The sequence below is a fragment of the Rhinoderma darwinii genome, chromosome 3, assembly GCF_050947455.1.
Source record: "Rhinoderma darwinii isolate aRhiDar2 chromosome 3, aRhiDar2.hap1, whole genome shotgun sequence".
In the NCBI taxonomy this organism is placed as follows: Eukaryota; Metazoa; Chordata; class Amphibia; order Anura; family Rhinodermatidae; genus Rhinoderma; species Rhinoderma darwinii.
In genome coordinates, this window is record NC_134689.1 from 398,421,990 (window position 1) to 398,439,831 (window position 17,842).

Sequence of the window (17,842 nt, forward strand, 5' to 3'; positions counted from 1 at the left end):
ATAATTTTGACAATGTGATTTTCTGTGTTTTTTTTAATATAATCTATCTCTCACTGGTAAAATTAACCTAGCCTAAAAATTCTAGACTGTTCATGTCTTTGACAGTGGGCAAACATACAAAATCAGCAAGGGATCAAATACTTATGTCCTTCACTGTAACTACTATAATACTGCCCCCTATATACAAGAATATAACTACTATAATACTGCCCCCTATGTACCAGAATATAACTACTATAATACTGCCCTCTATGTACCAGAATATAACTACTATAATACTGCCCCCTATATACAAGAATATAACTACTATATTACTGCCCCTATGTGCAAGAATATAACTACTATAATACTGCCCCTATGTACAAGAATATAACTACTATATTACTGCCCCCTATATACAAGAATATAACTATTATAATACTGCCCCTATGTGCAAGAATATAACTACTATAATACTGCCCCCTATATACAAGAATATAACTACTATATTACTGCCCCTATGAATAAAGAATGTGGGCATTAAGGGTATGTTAACACGGCTATTTTCAGCTGTTTTTTGTGCCGTAAATGCGCCGAAAAATGGCTAAAAATGCGGAGGCTGAACGCCTACAAACATCTGCCCATTGATTTCCATGGGGAAAACGGCGTTCCGTACCCACAGGGTGTTTTTCACGCGGCCGCTTTTAAAAACGTCTGCGTAAAAAAAGGCCCCGAAAAAAGAAGTGCATGTCACTTCTTGAGCCGTTTTGAAGGCCATTTTTCATTGACTCAATAGAAAAACAGCTCCAAAAACGGCCGTAAAAAATGCCGCAAAAAACGCAAGTTGCTTAAAAACCGGCTGAAATTCCGGAGCCGTTTTCCCTTGAAAACAGCTCCGTATTTACAGCCGTTTTTTGTTAAGCGTGTGAACATAGCCTAACAGGTAAGCATTGTTCTAGTCATTTTTAATAATTCGTGGACATAACGTTTGTTTCCAACCCCCAAATACATCACTACCAACATCATTCCTGTATTGAACAGTGTCTGTTATGTGTATATGGGAGGACAATCTCATAATTAGAGATTTCAATTTGCACAAGGTCCCCACTACAACACTTCACCTGACAGAAATCAGAAGAGGACACATCATCAGAATTTCTCAGCAGTGCAGCCTCAGGCTTTGGGCCTATAACTTCATGCGATGAGAGCTCAGCATAGAAATAAGACATTTACAATTGTTGTTCACACAATAATTGGATATACTCACTAGGGACATTTTGGGCGCCTATAAGGGAAAAAAGAACACGAACATTTTTTTGTGATGCCGTAGTAGTGAGCCTTCCTGCCCAATCACGATTACCAAGTGTGAACGAGGCCTGACATTGGAGGTGTTAAAATGCTTCTACATATTCATCTTTGGCATGGACCTCAGGGGTTAGGTCCAGGCCACCTGTGATGTCATCACTACTGATATTATGGGATATCTTCCTTTTAGGAGGACGCATGACATTATGAATGAAGGGTCCAAGGTCTCTTCGGCTTTCCCCCCGCACAGCTGCACTCTTGTCCACCCAGCACGCAGGGAACTGCAACACAGCTCCATTCAAGTTAAGTACGGTCACCCATTCTCTCTCAGGATCAGCGGTGGTCCTGGCAGTCCAAACCCCACCAATGAGTAGGTGATGGCATATCCTAGTGAGGTAAGTTATGTCTTGCTGAGGTCCTTAAAGTCCAGCGGTCCCCAACCAAAGTGGATTAAATAGAACACATCTCATCCATACGCTGCGTAAATAGTGAGCGGAAAAACTGCTCAGAAATTTACACGCGGTGCAGTTTTATTCCACAGCATGTCAATTGTATTGAACTCAATGGGGAGGTAAAACCTACAACAAATAGCAGATGTTGCTTTTATTGCTGCGGAATCGAAGATACCGCGGCCTGCCACCAAATGATCCACAGCCCAGTATTGGTCCGCAGCCCGGTGGTTGGAGAACACTGCTAAAGTCTATTGCACTTTAGCCCAGTGACCTGTTCTTGGAATGTACTAATTCTCATTGCAGAGATTCAGCTCGTAGTGAGTCTTAAGGGCAATGCTCTCTGGGAAAAAAAGTATGCAAAATAGCTGTCTCTTTAGCGTCACCTATGGCCGACTACCCTGTAAGTCAATTTCCGACCCTTTCTAGAGAGTCTTGAAACATGACTTGGTGTCTCTAAATTTGGTTATTAACCCATCGGTAGTAACTTGCAGTAGAGGTTTTCCTTCCATGGTATGGTATGCTGCCTGATAAAACACCTGGAAAAAAATCAAAATTCCATATTTTTTTTCCTCTACTTAACTTGGGGAAAAAAAATTATTATTAGGTCATCAATATTAGATCAGTGGGGGACCAACTCCTCGAACCACTACCGATCAGCTGACTGAAAGACGCTGCATCCCTTTCATTGTTTACCAAATAGTGCCGTACATTTGGTAGTGGCTGTGTCTGGTATTGCAGCTCAGTCGAATTAACTTCCATGGATAGGAGCTGCAGTACCAGGCACAGCCGCTACAAGTACGCAGCTATGCCTGTTAAACAAAGAAGAGGACGCAGCGCTGAGGACAGGATAGGGGATACATGTGTGAACGTTGAGGGTCAGACCACTGGGACCCACAGTGATGAGAATGGGGTAACCAAAAATCCCCTGAAGTGCTCCATGAGCATGGAGCGCATGCTTGACCAGCGCTCCATTAATTTCTAAGGAGCTGCTGGAGAAAGTGGTCCCGAAAGTCCCTTAGAAATTAATGGAGCGCTGGCTGAGCATGCGCACCATCATCATGGGTCACTTCGGGTTTTTTTTTTTTTTTTTGCTTACCCCGTTCTCCTCATCGCTCATATATATATCCTCTATCCTGTGGATAGGTAATACGTTTTTGTGGTGGGAGATCGCCTTTAACAGCCTGGCGGGGAGCACCTGAGCAGCCTTTTAAATGTCCCGGAAAACTCCTTTAACGCACCTTCATCTTGAGGTGGTGTCCACACGTTAGTGTTTTGTCGTGCCGCAATTTACGGGGGAAAAAAAAATAATGTAGTGTCTGAAAAATCACAGCACAACTGCAATGTAGACAAAACCTAAAGGGTACAGTTTTATTAATTGGATTAGTTTTTGACAATTTATGTTATCCTAAATCTTTACAGCTGTTTTTTTGTGATAAAAGAGCAAAATAAAAAAAATAAAAATTCAGACTGCCTTCAGCCACCACTAGGGGGAGTTCACTACATGCAGACTTATACAACCTCCACTGAACTCAAGACCAATCCATCTTCGGTAAGCTCCCCCTTGTGGTGGATGCAGGGAGACAGAATTTTTATTTTTTTATGATTCATCCAACCCTTGTCTAGAAAGGAATGTTCGACCCATTTCAAGTTTTATAAATAAAAAGGTAGGCTTTAAAGGGTTTGTTCAAGATTAGAAAAACATAGCTGCTGCCTTCCAAAAACAGCACCACACCTTGAGTGCGGGATTTCAGCTCATCCCCATTCTCTTCCATGAAACTGAGCTGCAATACCAGACACAACCCACGGAAAGTTTTTTTTACTAACCCTCTACAAACCCTTTAAGCAGTTCTTAAAGACTCGATAACTGCACTTTGTGAACAAACCCCTAGCGACACTGATGACGTATAAGAGGAACGACGAACGACACCTTCAGCTTTTATATAAAGCAACTTGTATTTTTAAACACATTTAGCATAGAAGAATCCCTCCACTAGCATAGGAACAAGAAAGAAATGGTAGCAGCCCCTGGGAACAGTCTTTTAAAGCGATTATCCAGAATGAGAAAAAGGATCATTTGTTTTTTTCCCAGAAACTGCGCTGCTCCTGTGGGCCGTCTATGGTATTGCAGCTCATAATTATGGGGCTGCAATACCAGAAACAATCCATGGAGAAGTGTGGCACGGTTTCAAACAAAAAAAATAAGCAAATCCTTTTTCTAATCCTAGAAACCGCTTTAAGTCCCAAGTACACATAATAGGAGAGGGATACGGGCAGCAATGGAGGGGTTGGTGGATGGAATGTGTCTTTCGGTTGCCAGTGTCCTTTACTGCAGAGACAAGGAAAAGATGGGCCGGGGTCTGGAATGAGGTTTGAAGAGGACGACACAGAAGTGAGGAACCAGGGTGACCGATCCAAATATTCACAGCTCTTACGGTTCCACTAGAATCTCGCACGGGGCCGTGCGATCTACGTCTGCGGGGAACATTAGAGAAAGAACAAGAGAAGGTCATTAAGTGGATCTAATATCAAGGAGCTTACATACACACGCCAACAGCATAAATCTGTCCCGTCCTGATAGTTTGCTACAATGTGTCAGTGCAGGTAACATTTTTCCTCTTTGTCCAAGCTGTTCAGCTCACTGAGGATTATCTACACTGGACACAATTGCAGAAAACCCCCTGCTGTGAGAAGTATCAGCTCTGTATGGGGGTCATGCCGGTCTATTGATCACACATATATAATTATGGTCAATCACAAGGGATTTGCCTGGATCCAACTAGACGCTGGGACACTACTGTATAAGAAGTGTATCATTAGTCCATTTAATTTCTTGCCTGTTCACCAATGATGCCAGATCTTATAAATGGACAATCGTTGACAAAAATTAAAGAAAAATTCTGCAAGTTTGGTTGTATTTAGGCCTTTCATTGCCAGGATGGAACTATTAAATCCTTGGCTGTTTAAATAAGGACACAGGAAGTGGAATGTCAAGCATAAATGCTCAATACTGCCCCCTAAGGGGGAAAAAAAATAAAAAAATAAAATAAGAGTTCCTTTATGCTTGAAGAAACACACTGCGGGCAAGGTGGGTACACTTTGGTACATCTAGAGAGAGGGGCCTGATGGGTCATAGCAGAACATAGGGATTATCCTTGTTGTTTGGTGAATCCATATGTCATGCACCTCAGGCCCTGAACTAGACATAACATGGGGTATCCGTTTTGCCCAACGTGTTTCTTTAATGCCTTGCAGTAGAATTCTAGATACTGAAAGTGTATTTGTGGCCTGTGTATCGAGCCCAGGTGGAGTAGAGATATATGGCACCTGTTCTGCTGGCTGGTATCACAGCTCGTCATGTATTTCCGGATGCTGACAGGCGGCCGGACTGAAGAACTCCATGAGGTATTCACAGCGACTGGGCTCTGATGTCGACGTGACTACAGTCTCTTTACCACAGGAAAGCTTCACCTGCAGAAACAAATATCAGAAAAGCCATGTATCAAACTACTAGCAATAAACACACAGTAACCGCACAGAGAAAAAAACCATGCCACTGTGTGCTGGTGACAAACATGGTCTCAAAATGGTATCCCGTAGGTCAAATTCTTGACATATACAGCTTCGCTAGTCACGCTGTGGTAGGAGAAGACACTATGTATGTCACATAGCTCCACCCTGCTATCAGTCACCCTGTGGTAGAAGAAGACACCATGTCACATAGCTCCACCCTGCTATCCATTACCCTGGGTAGGAGAAGACACCATGTCACATAGCTCCACCCTGTTATCCGTCACCCTGTGGTAGAAGAAGACACCATGTCACATAGCTCCACCCTGCTATCCATTACCCTGGGTAGGAGAAGACACCACGTCACATAGCTCCACTCTGCTATCCGTCACCCTGTGGTAGAAGAAGACACCATGTCACATAGCTCCACCCTGCTATCCATTACCCTGGGTAGGAGAAGACACCACGTCACATAGCTCCACCCTGCTATCCGTCACCCTGTGGTAGAAGAAGACACCATGTCACATAGCTCCACCCTGCTATCCGTCACCCTGTGGTAGAAGAAGACACCATGTCACATAGCTCCACCCTGCTATCCGTCACCCTGTGGTAGGAGAAGACACCATGTCACATAGCTCCACCCTGTTATCCGTCACCCTGTGGTAGAAGAAGACACCACGTCACATAGCTCCACCCTGCTATCCGTCACCCTGTGGTAGGAGAAGACACCATGTCACATAGCTCCACCCTGTTATCCGTCACCCTGTGGTAGAAGAAGACACCACGTCACATAGCTCCACCCTGCTATCCGTCACCCTGTGGTAGAAGAAGACAAGATGTCACATAGCTCCACCCTGCTATCCGTCACCCTGGGTAGGAGAAGACACCACGTCACATAGCTCCACCCTGCTATTGGTCACCCTGTGGTAGAAGAAGACACCATGTCACATAGCTCCACCCTGCTATCCATCACCCTGGGTAGGAGAAGACACCACGTCACATAGCTCCACCCTGTTATCAGTTACGCTGTGGTAGGAGAAGACACCATGGCACATTGCTCCACCCTGCTATCGGTCACCCTGTGGTAGGAGAAGACACCACATCACATAGCTCCACCCTATCAGTCACCCTGTGATAGGTGAAGACGCGATGTCACATAGCTCCTCCCTGCTATCGGTCCTCCTGTGGTGGGAGGAGCAGATTCTATGTCACATAGCTCCTCCCTGCTTTTGGTAACTGGTGGGAGGAGCCACATAGCGCCTTCCTCCTGTCTGTTACCCGGTGGTGGGTGAAGCAGACTCAATTTTAGACATCTCTCTGGTATACAGGCAAGTTATTTTTATAGCACGGCAACAACAGGCAGGGGGCGTAAAACGTAATACATGCACTATCCGCAATAATCCGCACCTGGTTTCCATCACTCACCCGTGTAGAACGGTTTGGTCCCTGCCAACAGGCGGTTCCCTGTTCATATTTCATTACACTGAACTTGTCATTTTCTGGTCCTGCCCAGAATCCCCACACCCTGCGAAGGAGAAAAAAATCATCAGAAAATGTTCATGGATTCAAAAATCCCTTTGACATAATGAGATCATAATGCCAAAATCTCTCACCCCAGGTTAGTCTCTGATCCTCCAACCTTCGGTTTCTGCGTCACACGATTGAACGGACATAATCGGTAAATATACCTAGGAAAGCAAACCACAGAAATGTCATCCAATGAAAAGGTACAAATGACACTACATTATATTCAGCAAATAATAGTCCTCTAAACAGTTCTCATCCACATAGGAACATCACCCCCACATTATTCCTACTGTCCCCTTCATCCCACCCCAGTAAACTCACTCGCTAGTTGAAAGTTCATAGCACTGTCCATATAGATAAGAAAACTCTCCATGTGGTCCAAAATCCAGTGAAATCTCCTTCTCTAAACTCCTAAAGACATAAAACAAGAAAAAGTGTTAAAAGCTCAACTTAGAAGATGTGGTATGTGATATTAGAGGGGAAATAAGAGGCTCAGGAGCCGGGTTACTGTAATAAGATGTCACAGGGGTAATAAGAGGATCAGGAGCCGGGTTACTGTAATAAGATGTTACAGGGTAATAAGAGGCTCAGGAGCCGGGTTACTGTAATAATATGTTACAGGGTAATAAGAGGATCAGGAGCCGGGTTACTGTAATAAGATGTTACAGGGGTAATAAGAGGATCAGGAGCCGGGTTACTGTAATAAGATGTTACAGGGTAATAAGAGGATCAGGAGCCGGGTTACTGTAATAATATGTTACAGGTTAATAAGAGGATCAGGAGCCGGGTTACTGTAATAAGATGTCACAGGGGTAATAAGAGGATCAGGAGCCGGGTTACTGTAATAAGATGTCACAGGGGTAATAAGAGGCTCAGGAGCCGGGTTACTGTAATAAGATGTTACAGGGTAATAAGAGGATCAGGAGCCGGGTTACTGTAATAAGATGTTACAGGGTAATAAGAGGCTCAGGAGCCGGGTTACTGTAATAAGATGTTACAGGGTAATAAGAGGATAAGGAGCCGGGTTACTGTAATAAGATGTTACAGGGTAATAAGAGGATCAGGAGCCGGGTTACTGTAATAAGATGTTACAGGGTAATAAGAGGATCAGGAGCCGGGTTACTGTAATAAGATGTTACAGGGGTAATAAGAGGAGCAGGAGCCGGGTTACTGTAATAAGATGTTACAGGGTAATAAGAGGATCAGGAGCCGGGTTACTGTAATAAGATGTTACAGGGTAATAAGAGGATCAGGAGCCGGGTTACTGTAATAAGATGTTACAGGGTAATAAGAGGATCAGGAGCCGGGTTACTGTAATAAGATGTTACAGGGTAATAAGAGGATCAGGAGCCGGGTTACTGTAATAATATGTTACAGGTTAATAAGAGGATCAGGAGCCGGGTTACTGTAATAAGATGTCACAGGGGTAATAAGAGGATCAGGAGCCGGGTTACTGTAATAAGATGTTACAGGGGTAATAAGAGGCTCAGGAGCCGGGTTACTGTAATAAGATGTCACAGGGGTAATAAGAGGATCAGGAGCCGGGTTACTGTAATAAGATGTTACAGGGTAATAAGAGGATCAGGAGCCGGGTTACTGTAATAAGATGTCACAGGGGTAATAAGAGGATCAGGAGCCGGGTTACTGTAATAAGATGTTACAGGGGTAATAAGAGGCTCAGGAGCCGGGTTACTGTAATAAGATGTCACAGGGGTAATAAGAGGATCAGGAGCCGGGTTACTGTAATAAGATGTTACAGGGTAATAAGAGGATCAGGAGCCGGGTTACTGTAATAAGATGTTACAGGGTAATAAGAGGATCAGGAGCCGGGTTACTGTAATAAGATGTTACAGGGTAATAAGAGGATCAGGAGCCGGGTTACTGTAATAAGATGTCACAGGGGTAATAAGAGGATCAGGAGCCGGGTTACTGTAATAAGATGTTACAGGGGTAATAAGAGGCTCAGGAGCCGGGTTACTGTAATAAGATGTCACAGGGGTAATAAGAGGATCAGGAGCCGGGTTACTGTAATAAGATGTTACAGGGTAATAAGAGGATCAGGAGCCGGGTTACTGTAATAAGATGTTACAGGGTAATAAGAGGATCAGGAGCCGGGTTACTGTAATAAGATGTTACAGGGTAATAAGAGGCTCAGGAGCCGGGTTACTGTAATAAGATGTTACAGGGTAATAAGAGGATAAGGAGCCGGGTTACTGTAATAAGATGTTACAGGGTAATAAGAGGATCAGGAGCCGGGTTACTGTAATAAGATGTTACAGGGTAATAAGAGGATCAGGAGCCGGGTTACTGTAATAAGATGTTACAGGGTAATAAGAGGATCAGGAGCCGGGTTACTGTAATAAGATGTTACAGGGGTAATAAGAGGAGCAGGAGCCGGGTTACTGTAATAAGATGTTACAGGGTAATAAGAGGATCAGGAGCCGGGTTACTGTAATAAGATGTTACAGGGTAATAAGAGGATCAGGAGCCGGGTTACTGTAATAAGATGTTACAGGGTAATAAGAGGCTCAGGAGCCGGGTTACTGTAATAAGATGTTACAGGGTAATAAGAGGATCAGGAGCCGGGTTACTGTAATAAGATGTTACAGGGGTAATAAGAGGATCAGGAGCCGGGTTACTGTAATAAGATGTTACAGGGTAATAAGAGGATCAGGAGCCGGGTTACTGTAATAAGATGTTACAGGGGTAATAGGAGGCTCAGGAGCCGGGTTACTGTAATAAGATGTTACAGGGTAATAAGAGGATCAGGAGCCGGGTTACTGTAATAAGATGTTACAGGGGTAATAAGAGGAGCAGGAGCCGGGTTACTGTAATAAGATGTTACAGGGTAATAAGAGGATCAGGAGCCGGGTTACTGTAATAAGATGTTACAGGGGTAATAAGAGGCTCAGGAGCCGGGTTACTGTAATAAGATGTTACAGGGTAATAAGAGGCTCAGGAGCCGGGTTACTGTAATAAGATGTTACAGGGGTAATGAGAGGATCAGGAGCCGGGTTACTGTAATAAGATGTTACAGGGTAATGAGAGGATCAGGAGCCGGGTTACTGTAATAAGATGTTACAGGGTAATGAGAGGATCAGGAGCCGGGTTACTGTAATAAGATGTTACAGGGTAATAAGAGGATCAGGAGCCGGGTTACTGTAATAAGATGTTACAGGTTAATAAGAGGCTCAGGAGCCGGGTTACTGTAATAAGATGTTACAGGGTAATGAGAGGATCAGGAGCCGGGTTACTGTAATAAGATGTTACAGGGTAATGAGAGGATCAGGAGCCGGGTTACTGTAATAAGATGTTACAGGGTAATGAGAGGATCAGGAGCCGGGTTACTGTAATAAGATGTTACAGGGGTAATGAGAGGATCAGGAGCCGGGTTACTGTAATAAGATGTTACAGGGGTAATAAGAGGATCAGGAGCCGGGTTACTGTAATAAGGGGATCAGGAGCCGGGTTACTGTAATAAGGGGATCAGGAGCCGGGTTACTGTAATAAGGGGATCAGGAGCCGGGTTACTGTAATAAGGGGATCAGGAGCCGGGTTACTGTAATAAGGGGATCAGGAGCCGGGTTACTGTAATAAGGGGATCAGGAGCCGGGTTACTGTAATAAGGGGATCAGGAGCCGGGTTACTGTAATAAGGGGATCAGGAGCCGGGTTACTGTAATAAGGGGATCAGGAGCCGGGTTACTGTAATAAGGGGATCAGGAGCCGGGTTACTGTAATAAGGGGATCAGGAGCCGGGTTACTGTAATAAGGGGATCAGGAGCCGGGTTACTGTAATAAGGGGATCAGGAGCCGGGTTACTGTAATAAGGGGATCAGGAGCCGGGTTACTGTAATAAGGGGATCAGGAGCCGGGTTACTGTAATAAGGGGATCAGGAGCCGGGTTACTGTAATAAGGGGATCAGGAGCCGGGTTACTGTAATAAGGGGATCAGGAGCCAGGTTACTACAGACCTGATTGTATCCTCTATTTCTCGCAGGGACTTTTCTGCTTCGTCATATTGATTACGAGCTGCTTGGGCAGCTGCAAGAAAGATAATATTGAACGTTTTAGAACAGATGATGGAGGTCGTAGCCCGTCATTACTTACATGGAAAATGTCACTTACTGTCTATCAGAGCCTGGGTGGCCTCATCGTATGGTGGCATCTCCAGCTCTTCTACAGTTGACTTGCTAGGTGGAGCCTGCGATAAACACACGACCGTATAATATTTCACTAATTCCCCACAAGATGTAATATGATCTCAGTTAATGAGATTTCAGATTGCATTGTAATGGGAATTACATCTTTCTCTGGCACTTCTGTATAGGGAACGCTAATGCCATCCTTACACCCCCTGATACGCCTTGGTGCTCAATCTTTAAAGGAACAGTGTCATCACAAATTATTTTTTTATATGTTAAAGATGTTAGTGCTTTATTAAAAACGTTTATATTCATTTGTGTGTTTGTGTTTTACTTTTTCTTATTTTTACACTTTTTCTTCCCTATGGGGGCTGACATTTTTTGTTCCATTTCTGTCTGTGTCGATTAACGACACATACAGACATGGAATACGGCAGCCACAGTCCCATAGGGACTGCGAACGGCTCCCGTCCCATTGACTTCCGTGTACGGCGTCTGTGTGGGAACTGCGCATGCGCCGCTCCCACACAGTCCAATTCGAAATTGGCGCCGTCCGGCGCCATTTTCCTGTGGACCGGAAGTCGCGGCCGGACAGTAATATTACTACTTCCGGTCGCGGCTTCCGGATTTGTGCACTTGGACCAGCGGCAGCAAACGGAGCGGACGGGCCGGAGGGAGCCGCGGCGGCAGGAGCAGGTAAGAGATTTCAATGTATGTTCGTGTTTGTTTACTACTGTATGTAAACCTACTACGCTGTGTGTTAGCTCAAAAAATGGCGACACACAGTGTAGGAGGTTACACCGTTCAAACCCCTCGTTTATCCCGGCACTAGCCAGGATAAAGGAGGGGGGGATGCTGAGAGCTCACTAGAGCGAGGGCTTTTAACCCAATGTTGCAATGCTGCAATTTTGGGAAATAGCTCCATCTAGTGACCAAAAATGGGTAGTATTATAAATTAGAAATAATTTATAATATTTCCTGACTCGTGAAAAAAATAAAAAAAATTTGAACAATGTTTAATCACCCACACACTATATGTTTAATTTAAAAAAAACAAACATGTTTTTCTGGCAACACAATGCCTTTAAGTATATGGAATGAGGCAATATGGCGTCTAAACTGCGATGTAATATACAGACACTGAAAGGACAGGTCCTGCATTAAATGGACTTTCCCTTTTATCATTATGCTTAGAGAGCCTTTAGACCCCGTAATGAATAATAATTTGGCCTAGCAGCAGGCACCACCAGGGGGAGCTACCTCCCATTGAAGTCTATAATAAATCCGTAAGCTCATAGGTTCCCCCTAGTGGTTGCTGCAGGTAGGCACAATTGTATCATGTAACTACCACTGGACACACCTTGTGATCTTCATCCGAGTCGTCATCATCTTCCTCATCTCCCTCTTCTACATCATCCTCCTCATCTTCCTCAGGGGGCATTTCTGGGTGGCTTTCCGTCCCCTCTTCTACCGGAGGCATTGGAGGGTCGTCGCTCTGGCACACATAACCCACAAGTCAGATCTCAACATCAAACAGCCGACACGCGCTATGCCTACAAATTCTCATCTCCGCGCCTACCTCTGACTTGATTTTTTCTTTAATCTGCGGCCATACGGACTCCAGGAAAGAGCCAGCGTCCACAGAGTAAGACCCTCCAAGGAGCTCCTGCACCGGGGGAAAAAAAGCAGATTGAACGCCTTCTGTAAATACTATAATCTCACCCCTCCCCCAATCACATATGGCCAGGACGATGCTACGGCTGTTGTTCGAGCCCAATTCTGGAAATATAGCTGTGGAAATGGCAAAGAGATTTAAAGTGTACGTGACCACATATCATAGGGACAGGTCATAAGAACGCGTCTGGTGGGAGCCAGAGTGTTGCTGGAACAATAGGGCTGAGGCGACGGCTGTGCGGCTATGACGGTCTATGGGCCAAAAGTGCATTTCTTGACTGAAATCGCAAGGGCACAGTTCTCTGAATAGCGCCACCTTTCCCCAAGTTCTAGCAAAGGATCCCGGCCCCCACCTGTCTCTAAGACAGGAGATTCAGAACAGTCCACGGGCCTCACCAGAGCTTCTTTCTCCGATAACAAACCATCCCCATCCGAATCCAGCTCAGTGCGATGGAGCAGCTCAGGAGCAGAGAGCCTGTACAAAACAGACATACAATGACAAGCAGATTAAAAACTCCACCCCCACGGCCCATAAAGGGTGGAAGCCGCCATTTTATTGGCCGAGCGATCTACCCTGGAGAAAGCAGACACTCCCGAACTGGACACCGGCTGCACCCAGACCCACCACACCATCCCTCAGCCCAAACATTCATCTGACGTTGCATCGAAATATTCATTTGGGTGTATGAGAGACACGGAATGATCACAGTGGGGAAACTCGCTTTTATTGGCCTTTCCCTTTAAACTGAAGCAGCATCCCCCCCCCCCCCCCCCTTAATAGAAATAATCATGTGTGGAACTAAAAAACATCCGGACTTAAACCTATAACGTCATTTGAGGAGACTACAAACCCCTCACCACCACATGATAATACGAGGAGGGACACGGCTAGCCATCCAGATTATAAAGTCAAATTGCCCTTAACGCACCAGGCCATGCCCGTATGTCCTGGTGTGGGGGTTGCAGTATTACAGCTGACACCTCACACGAACGGCCAGGAATAGAGATCGCTCTGACCCTGGCCGTTTAAACACTTAGATGCCGCAATGGTTCCCATGCCAGCCCGAGGGCCTAATGAAGGCCCCCCAACTCCGCCTTCTCTCTGCTCCGGTTAAGCGCGGCCTCTGGCACGACTTTACAGAAGCAGGTAAAAATGACAATACACTGCAATACATTAGTATTGCAGTGCATTGAACCATTGACGGAAAAACGAAAAAAAAACAAAAACTAAAAATGGCTGTGACTGCAAGGGGTTAAAGGGTCATTCCTATCTTATAAAGTGATTGCATATCACCTGGCTGTGCTGCCCCTTCATTCTCAGGACCGGCGGGTGTCCCAGAGGTCGAACCACCACAACCTGGTAGATTTTTTATTTTGGATGCATTACTAGCTCGCCTTCATGAAGTGCGGCCATTCAATTTCACTCACATTCCATCCGAATCCTGGTCCAGCTCGGAGAACACGTCCAGGGAGCGTCTCTTCTCCATCGCTGCCTTCTCCACATCCTTCCTCTCTGTAATACCGACAGATATCTCCATCAACACACAAGAGTCAGGTAAAGATATAGATCAGGGGGCAGCAAGCTTCACCTTCAGCACTCCCAAACTACAATTCCCAGCATGCCATGCCAACCTTTGGCTGGTTTAATAAAGTCTTTGGCTGCTGGGAGTTGTGGTTTGACAACAGCTGGAGTGCCGAAGGCTTGCGGACCCCTGATAAAGAAACAAGACGGAGGGGCCACAGGTCATCACCTTCCCACTCGCTCTTGTGGGCGTCTTTGGCTTCGCTCTCCGGTTTCTCCACCTCCTCCTTCTCCGCACGCAGGGTATCCACCTGGGTCTGTACGCTCTGACGCTTCTCCACCAGTTCCTGCAGCCTCACCTGTCATAGGAAGAAGCAGCATAGCGGGTCAAGGATATGGCAAGCCTCCCTGCACAATGCACCTGGGCAAGTGCCAATATAATTGTGAAGTGTGAGAGCGCGGGCATGGAGAACGCTCTACTGTTAAACTCAAGAACATGACATCATTCTGGGCACTTCTTTACATGGGTCGCAGTCACGTCACCCGCTTGCCATTTGCAGGTAATAGTTTTTTATTTTTCCACTCTGGCTCAGTCACACCTCTGGATATAAAGTCTTTGCAGCTCCCCCCCCCCCCCAAAAAAAAATAGCGCCCCTCTTGTCTATAGGCTGTCTGGTATTGCAGCTCCTTTCTATTTAAGTGAATGGGGCAGAGCTGCAATACCAGACACAACCAACAGATGAGAGGCGCTGTTTTCTAATCCTGGACTAATCCTTTAAAAGTTGTCCATCACCTGCTTCTCTTCTCTGCCTTTTTGGGCCTCCTCAATAAACTTCTGCTTCAGGAGCATGCCCTCCCGAGCCATTTCGGCCTTCTTCTCCAGCTCCTCTCGTTCTTTCTTGCCCATCTCTCTGAAGAAGACGGACGACATGAAGAATTCAGAGGGAAATCAAAAAAAAAAAGTCCCGTCAAAACATCATCATCATCTTACCTGGAAAGGAAAAGTCTCACCTGCAGGTGTTCTGACAATGAGCTCCGCTGTTATATTCATCAGTGGTGTCGCAGCAATCTGCGGGTAGAGGAGATGATTGTAAGCTCTGCAGGTCAGGATTTCACTGCCCCAGAAATTCAATAAATATTACATAATAGGAACAAAGGAAAAGTTGTGGGGGAACTCAGAGTAATAGGGAATTCTAATAGGGCCGCAGTAATGCCCTGGATCCCATCCCAGCCATTGACCTTAAAGGGGGGGGGGGGGGGTTTCCAGTTTCATGTAAATAAAGTTCAATTACCGTACAATAAGACGTTCTGCAACTTTTTAATATACCGTGTGCTTCAATTCGTGACCATTTTCCAAACCTCTGCTTGCGGTCAGTGAATAGGAACATTCTGGTTTCCATCCACAGACCTATAAATTCTCACAACTGAGTGTTTGTTACATTGTAGCAAACCCTTAGGGCAAAAGAGACTTTTGTGCCAAGTCCTTCACACTCCGAAGCCTTAGACTGCGTCCATATTGCGGTCACGTCACATGGTCGTGCTGTCCAATGGCCGCTGCAGGAGATTACGTCCCTATAAATAGTGACATGGCGTGATGTCACTCTGGACTCTGCCGCCTACTGGTCGCGCCGATACATGACTTTACACTTTTTCTTACAAATCACTTACGCTTTGATGCAAAGTTGCACGACGGCGCTCATGAGTGTAACGTGCAGGGTGGTATCTTTACCATGTGCGAGGCGCCTGCTATCAATAAATATATGGCTCTGGTAGCATAAGGGTTAAACACAAAGGTTTCGAACCCCGTTTAGCAGAATATTCCTACTACCACTTACCGCAAATGCCGTCGTTGACCTGCGATGACGGAATGTACTGATGTCTGAAACCAGCGTTGGTACAGTGGAAGCGTCCATTGGAGCAGGCAGCAGTGCCTGACGGGAAGAAGAAAGACATCAATCACTAGAAGTCATCCCGCCAGCGCGCGGTGTAATACAGCGCTGGGCAACTTTAGCATATACTTTCTGTACCAATCCCTCCCCATTTTCAAAAATTCTGCTTGCTGTCAGTGTGAGAACATTCTTAGACCCAGCCCGATACATTGTAGCAAACGATCAGGACAGGAGAGCGATCTATGCTGCGGAGGTGTAACTGTAACACACCCTCAGCTGTGAGAAGTGTTAGGTCTGTACAGGTTTTCAGCCTGTTTGTGTAAACAAGAATGTTCCCATTCGGTGACAGCAAGCAGAGATTGTGAAAATAGTGAGAAATGGATACAAAGCCTGTTAGAAAGTTGCAGGCCTTTGTAGGACACAGAGATTAACCCCTTACCGACGTTTGACGCCAGATAGGTCGTCAGTATATGATCGGTGGGGGTCTGAAACCCGGACCCTGCACCGATCAGCTGCTCCAGCTGCCTTTGGGTACCGTAAGCTATGGAGTGGTCGGAGCTGGAAGCAGAAGGCTCCAACCACTAACTTCCAGCACACGGAGGCAGCCAGAACACCCGATCGGTGCAGGGTCCAAGTGTCGGACCCCCACGATCTTATCCTGTAGATAGGTCATCAGTATGAAATACCGCCCCATGCCAGGACAACCCCTTATCATGTGAACAACATGGAGGGGGGGGTCCCCAGCTCAGGACCACTCTCTAAAAACTGCTGCAATGATCAGCTCCGCCACTGGAGGGCAGCGCGACCATGTATAACATCTTCACCCTTCAATTGAATGGGTGCCATGTAATAACACATTTCTCCAACAGTGGTCGCTCTGTCAATACTCCAGATCTTACCGGGCTCATCACTTGCATCGGCGCAGTCGCAGTAGTCGTCATTTACGCGGTCGTAGGCAATCGTCTTGGAGCCATCCAGGCAGGTGAAGGGTTTGGCCTCATCATAGAAGCTGCGATCTGTAAAAACAAGGACCACATCTCAGAACAGGAAAGACAGCGGCGATGAGAACATGGCGGCCTTATCAAGACACGCCCCTTTATTACGGTAAACATTGCAAATACAAAGAGAATTTGCCTAAATACCAAACTTATCACCCAGCTTTACCAGACTCCTGAATGTGAGATCTGCTTTGGTATGGGCTGTAAGAATACATAACTATACGGCTTTGCCGCCCCCCGCCCCCATGAGTCTGGGAAAGCTGGGTGACAAAATATGGTTACTACCCCATAGAAAAATCTGGAAAATGAGCAGTGCATTGAATGTACTATTGCAGTTCACAGACTGGGCGGCAGAGGGCGCTACAATCTAACAAACAACGACTGGCATAAGGGGCATTTGACGCAGACCCTCGAATGAGGCTTATTACAAGCACTGTCAGTAACAGAGCCGTGCTACAGCGCCGCCCAGCGTCACGGAGGGGGTATAGTAGATATATAGCATAGATATATAGTATAGCAGTTATAATGAATGAAGTCAGCACTTACTAGACAAGGAAACCCCCCGGGGTCTCTTCACCTCCACCGCCCGGCAGCCCAGCACCGCCAGTAGCCCCAAAACAACAGCTACCTGCATCTCCGCACAACAGGAACCCGATATCCGCCTACTAGCACTGACACTGTCAGCCGGGGGCAAAGTCTCCGAAAGCCACACTTCCGTCGACGTCACTTCCGGACGACACTGGCAGCCATCTCTGTTGAGGCAATCCCGTTTTTTTTTTGTTTTCTTTTTAGGTTTTGTAACTATTTCTCACCTAAATCGATTTAGGAGTATGTTGAATGCTTAC

General features: G+C 45.9%; 1 protein-coding gene across 1 annotated transcript; it reads right to left on the minus strand.

The window, feature by feature from the left end:
- Nucleotides 1-3,079: 3,079 nt before the first annotated feature.
- On the minus strand, nt 3,080-17,710 carry PRKCSH (PRKCSH beta subunit of glucosidase II). Its single transcript, XM_075859065.1, has 17 exons — nt 17,544-17,710; nt 16,899-17,015; nt 15,946-16,041; nt 15,122-15,179; nt 14,904-15,021; nt 14,340-14,469; nt 14,017-14,101; nt 12,985-13,063; nt 12,494-12,580; nt 12,275-12,409; nt 10,898-10,973; nt 10,744-10,813; nt 7,092-7,181; nt 6,857-6,931; nt 6,669-6,768; nt 5,061-5,204; nt 3,080-4,208 (listed from the first exon to the last, which is right to left on the minus strand). The coding sequence occupies exons 1-16, from the start codon at nt 17,629-17,631 to the stop codon at nt 5,079-5,081; spliced, it is 1,530 nt and encodes a 509-aa protein (XP_075715180.1). The 5' UTR covers nt 17,632-17,710; the 3' UTR covers nt 3,080-4,208; nt 5,061-5,078.
- Between the last annotated feature and the right edge of the window lie 132 nt (nt 17,711-17,842).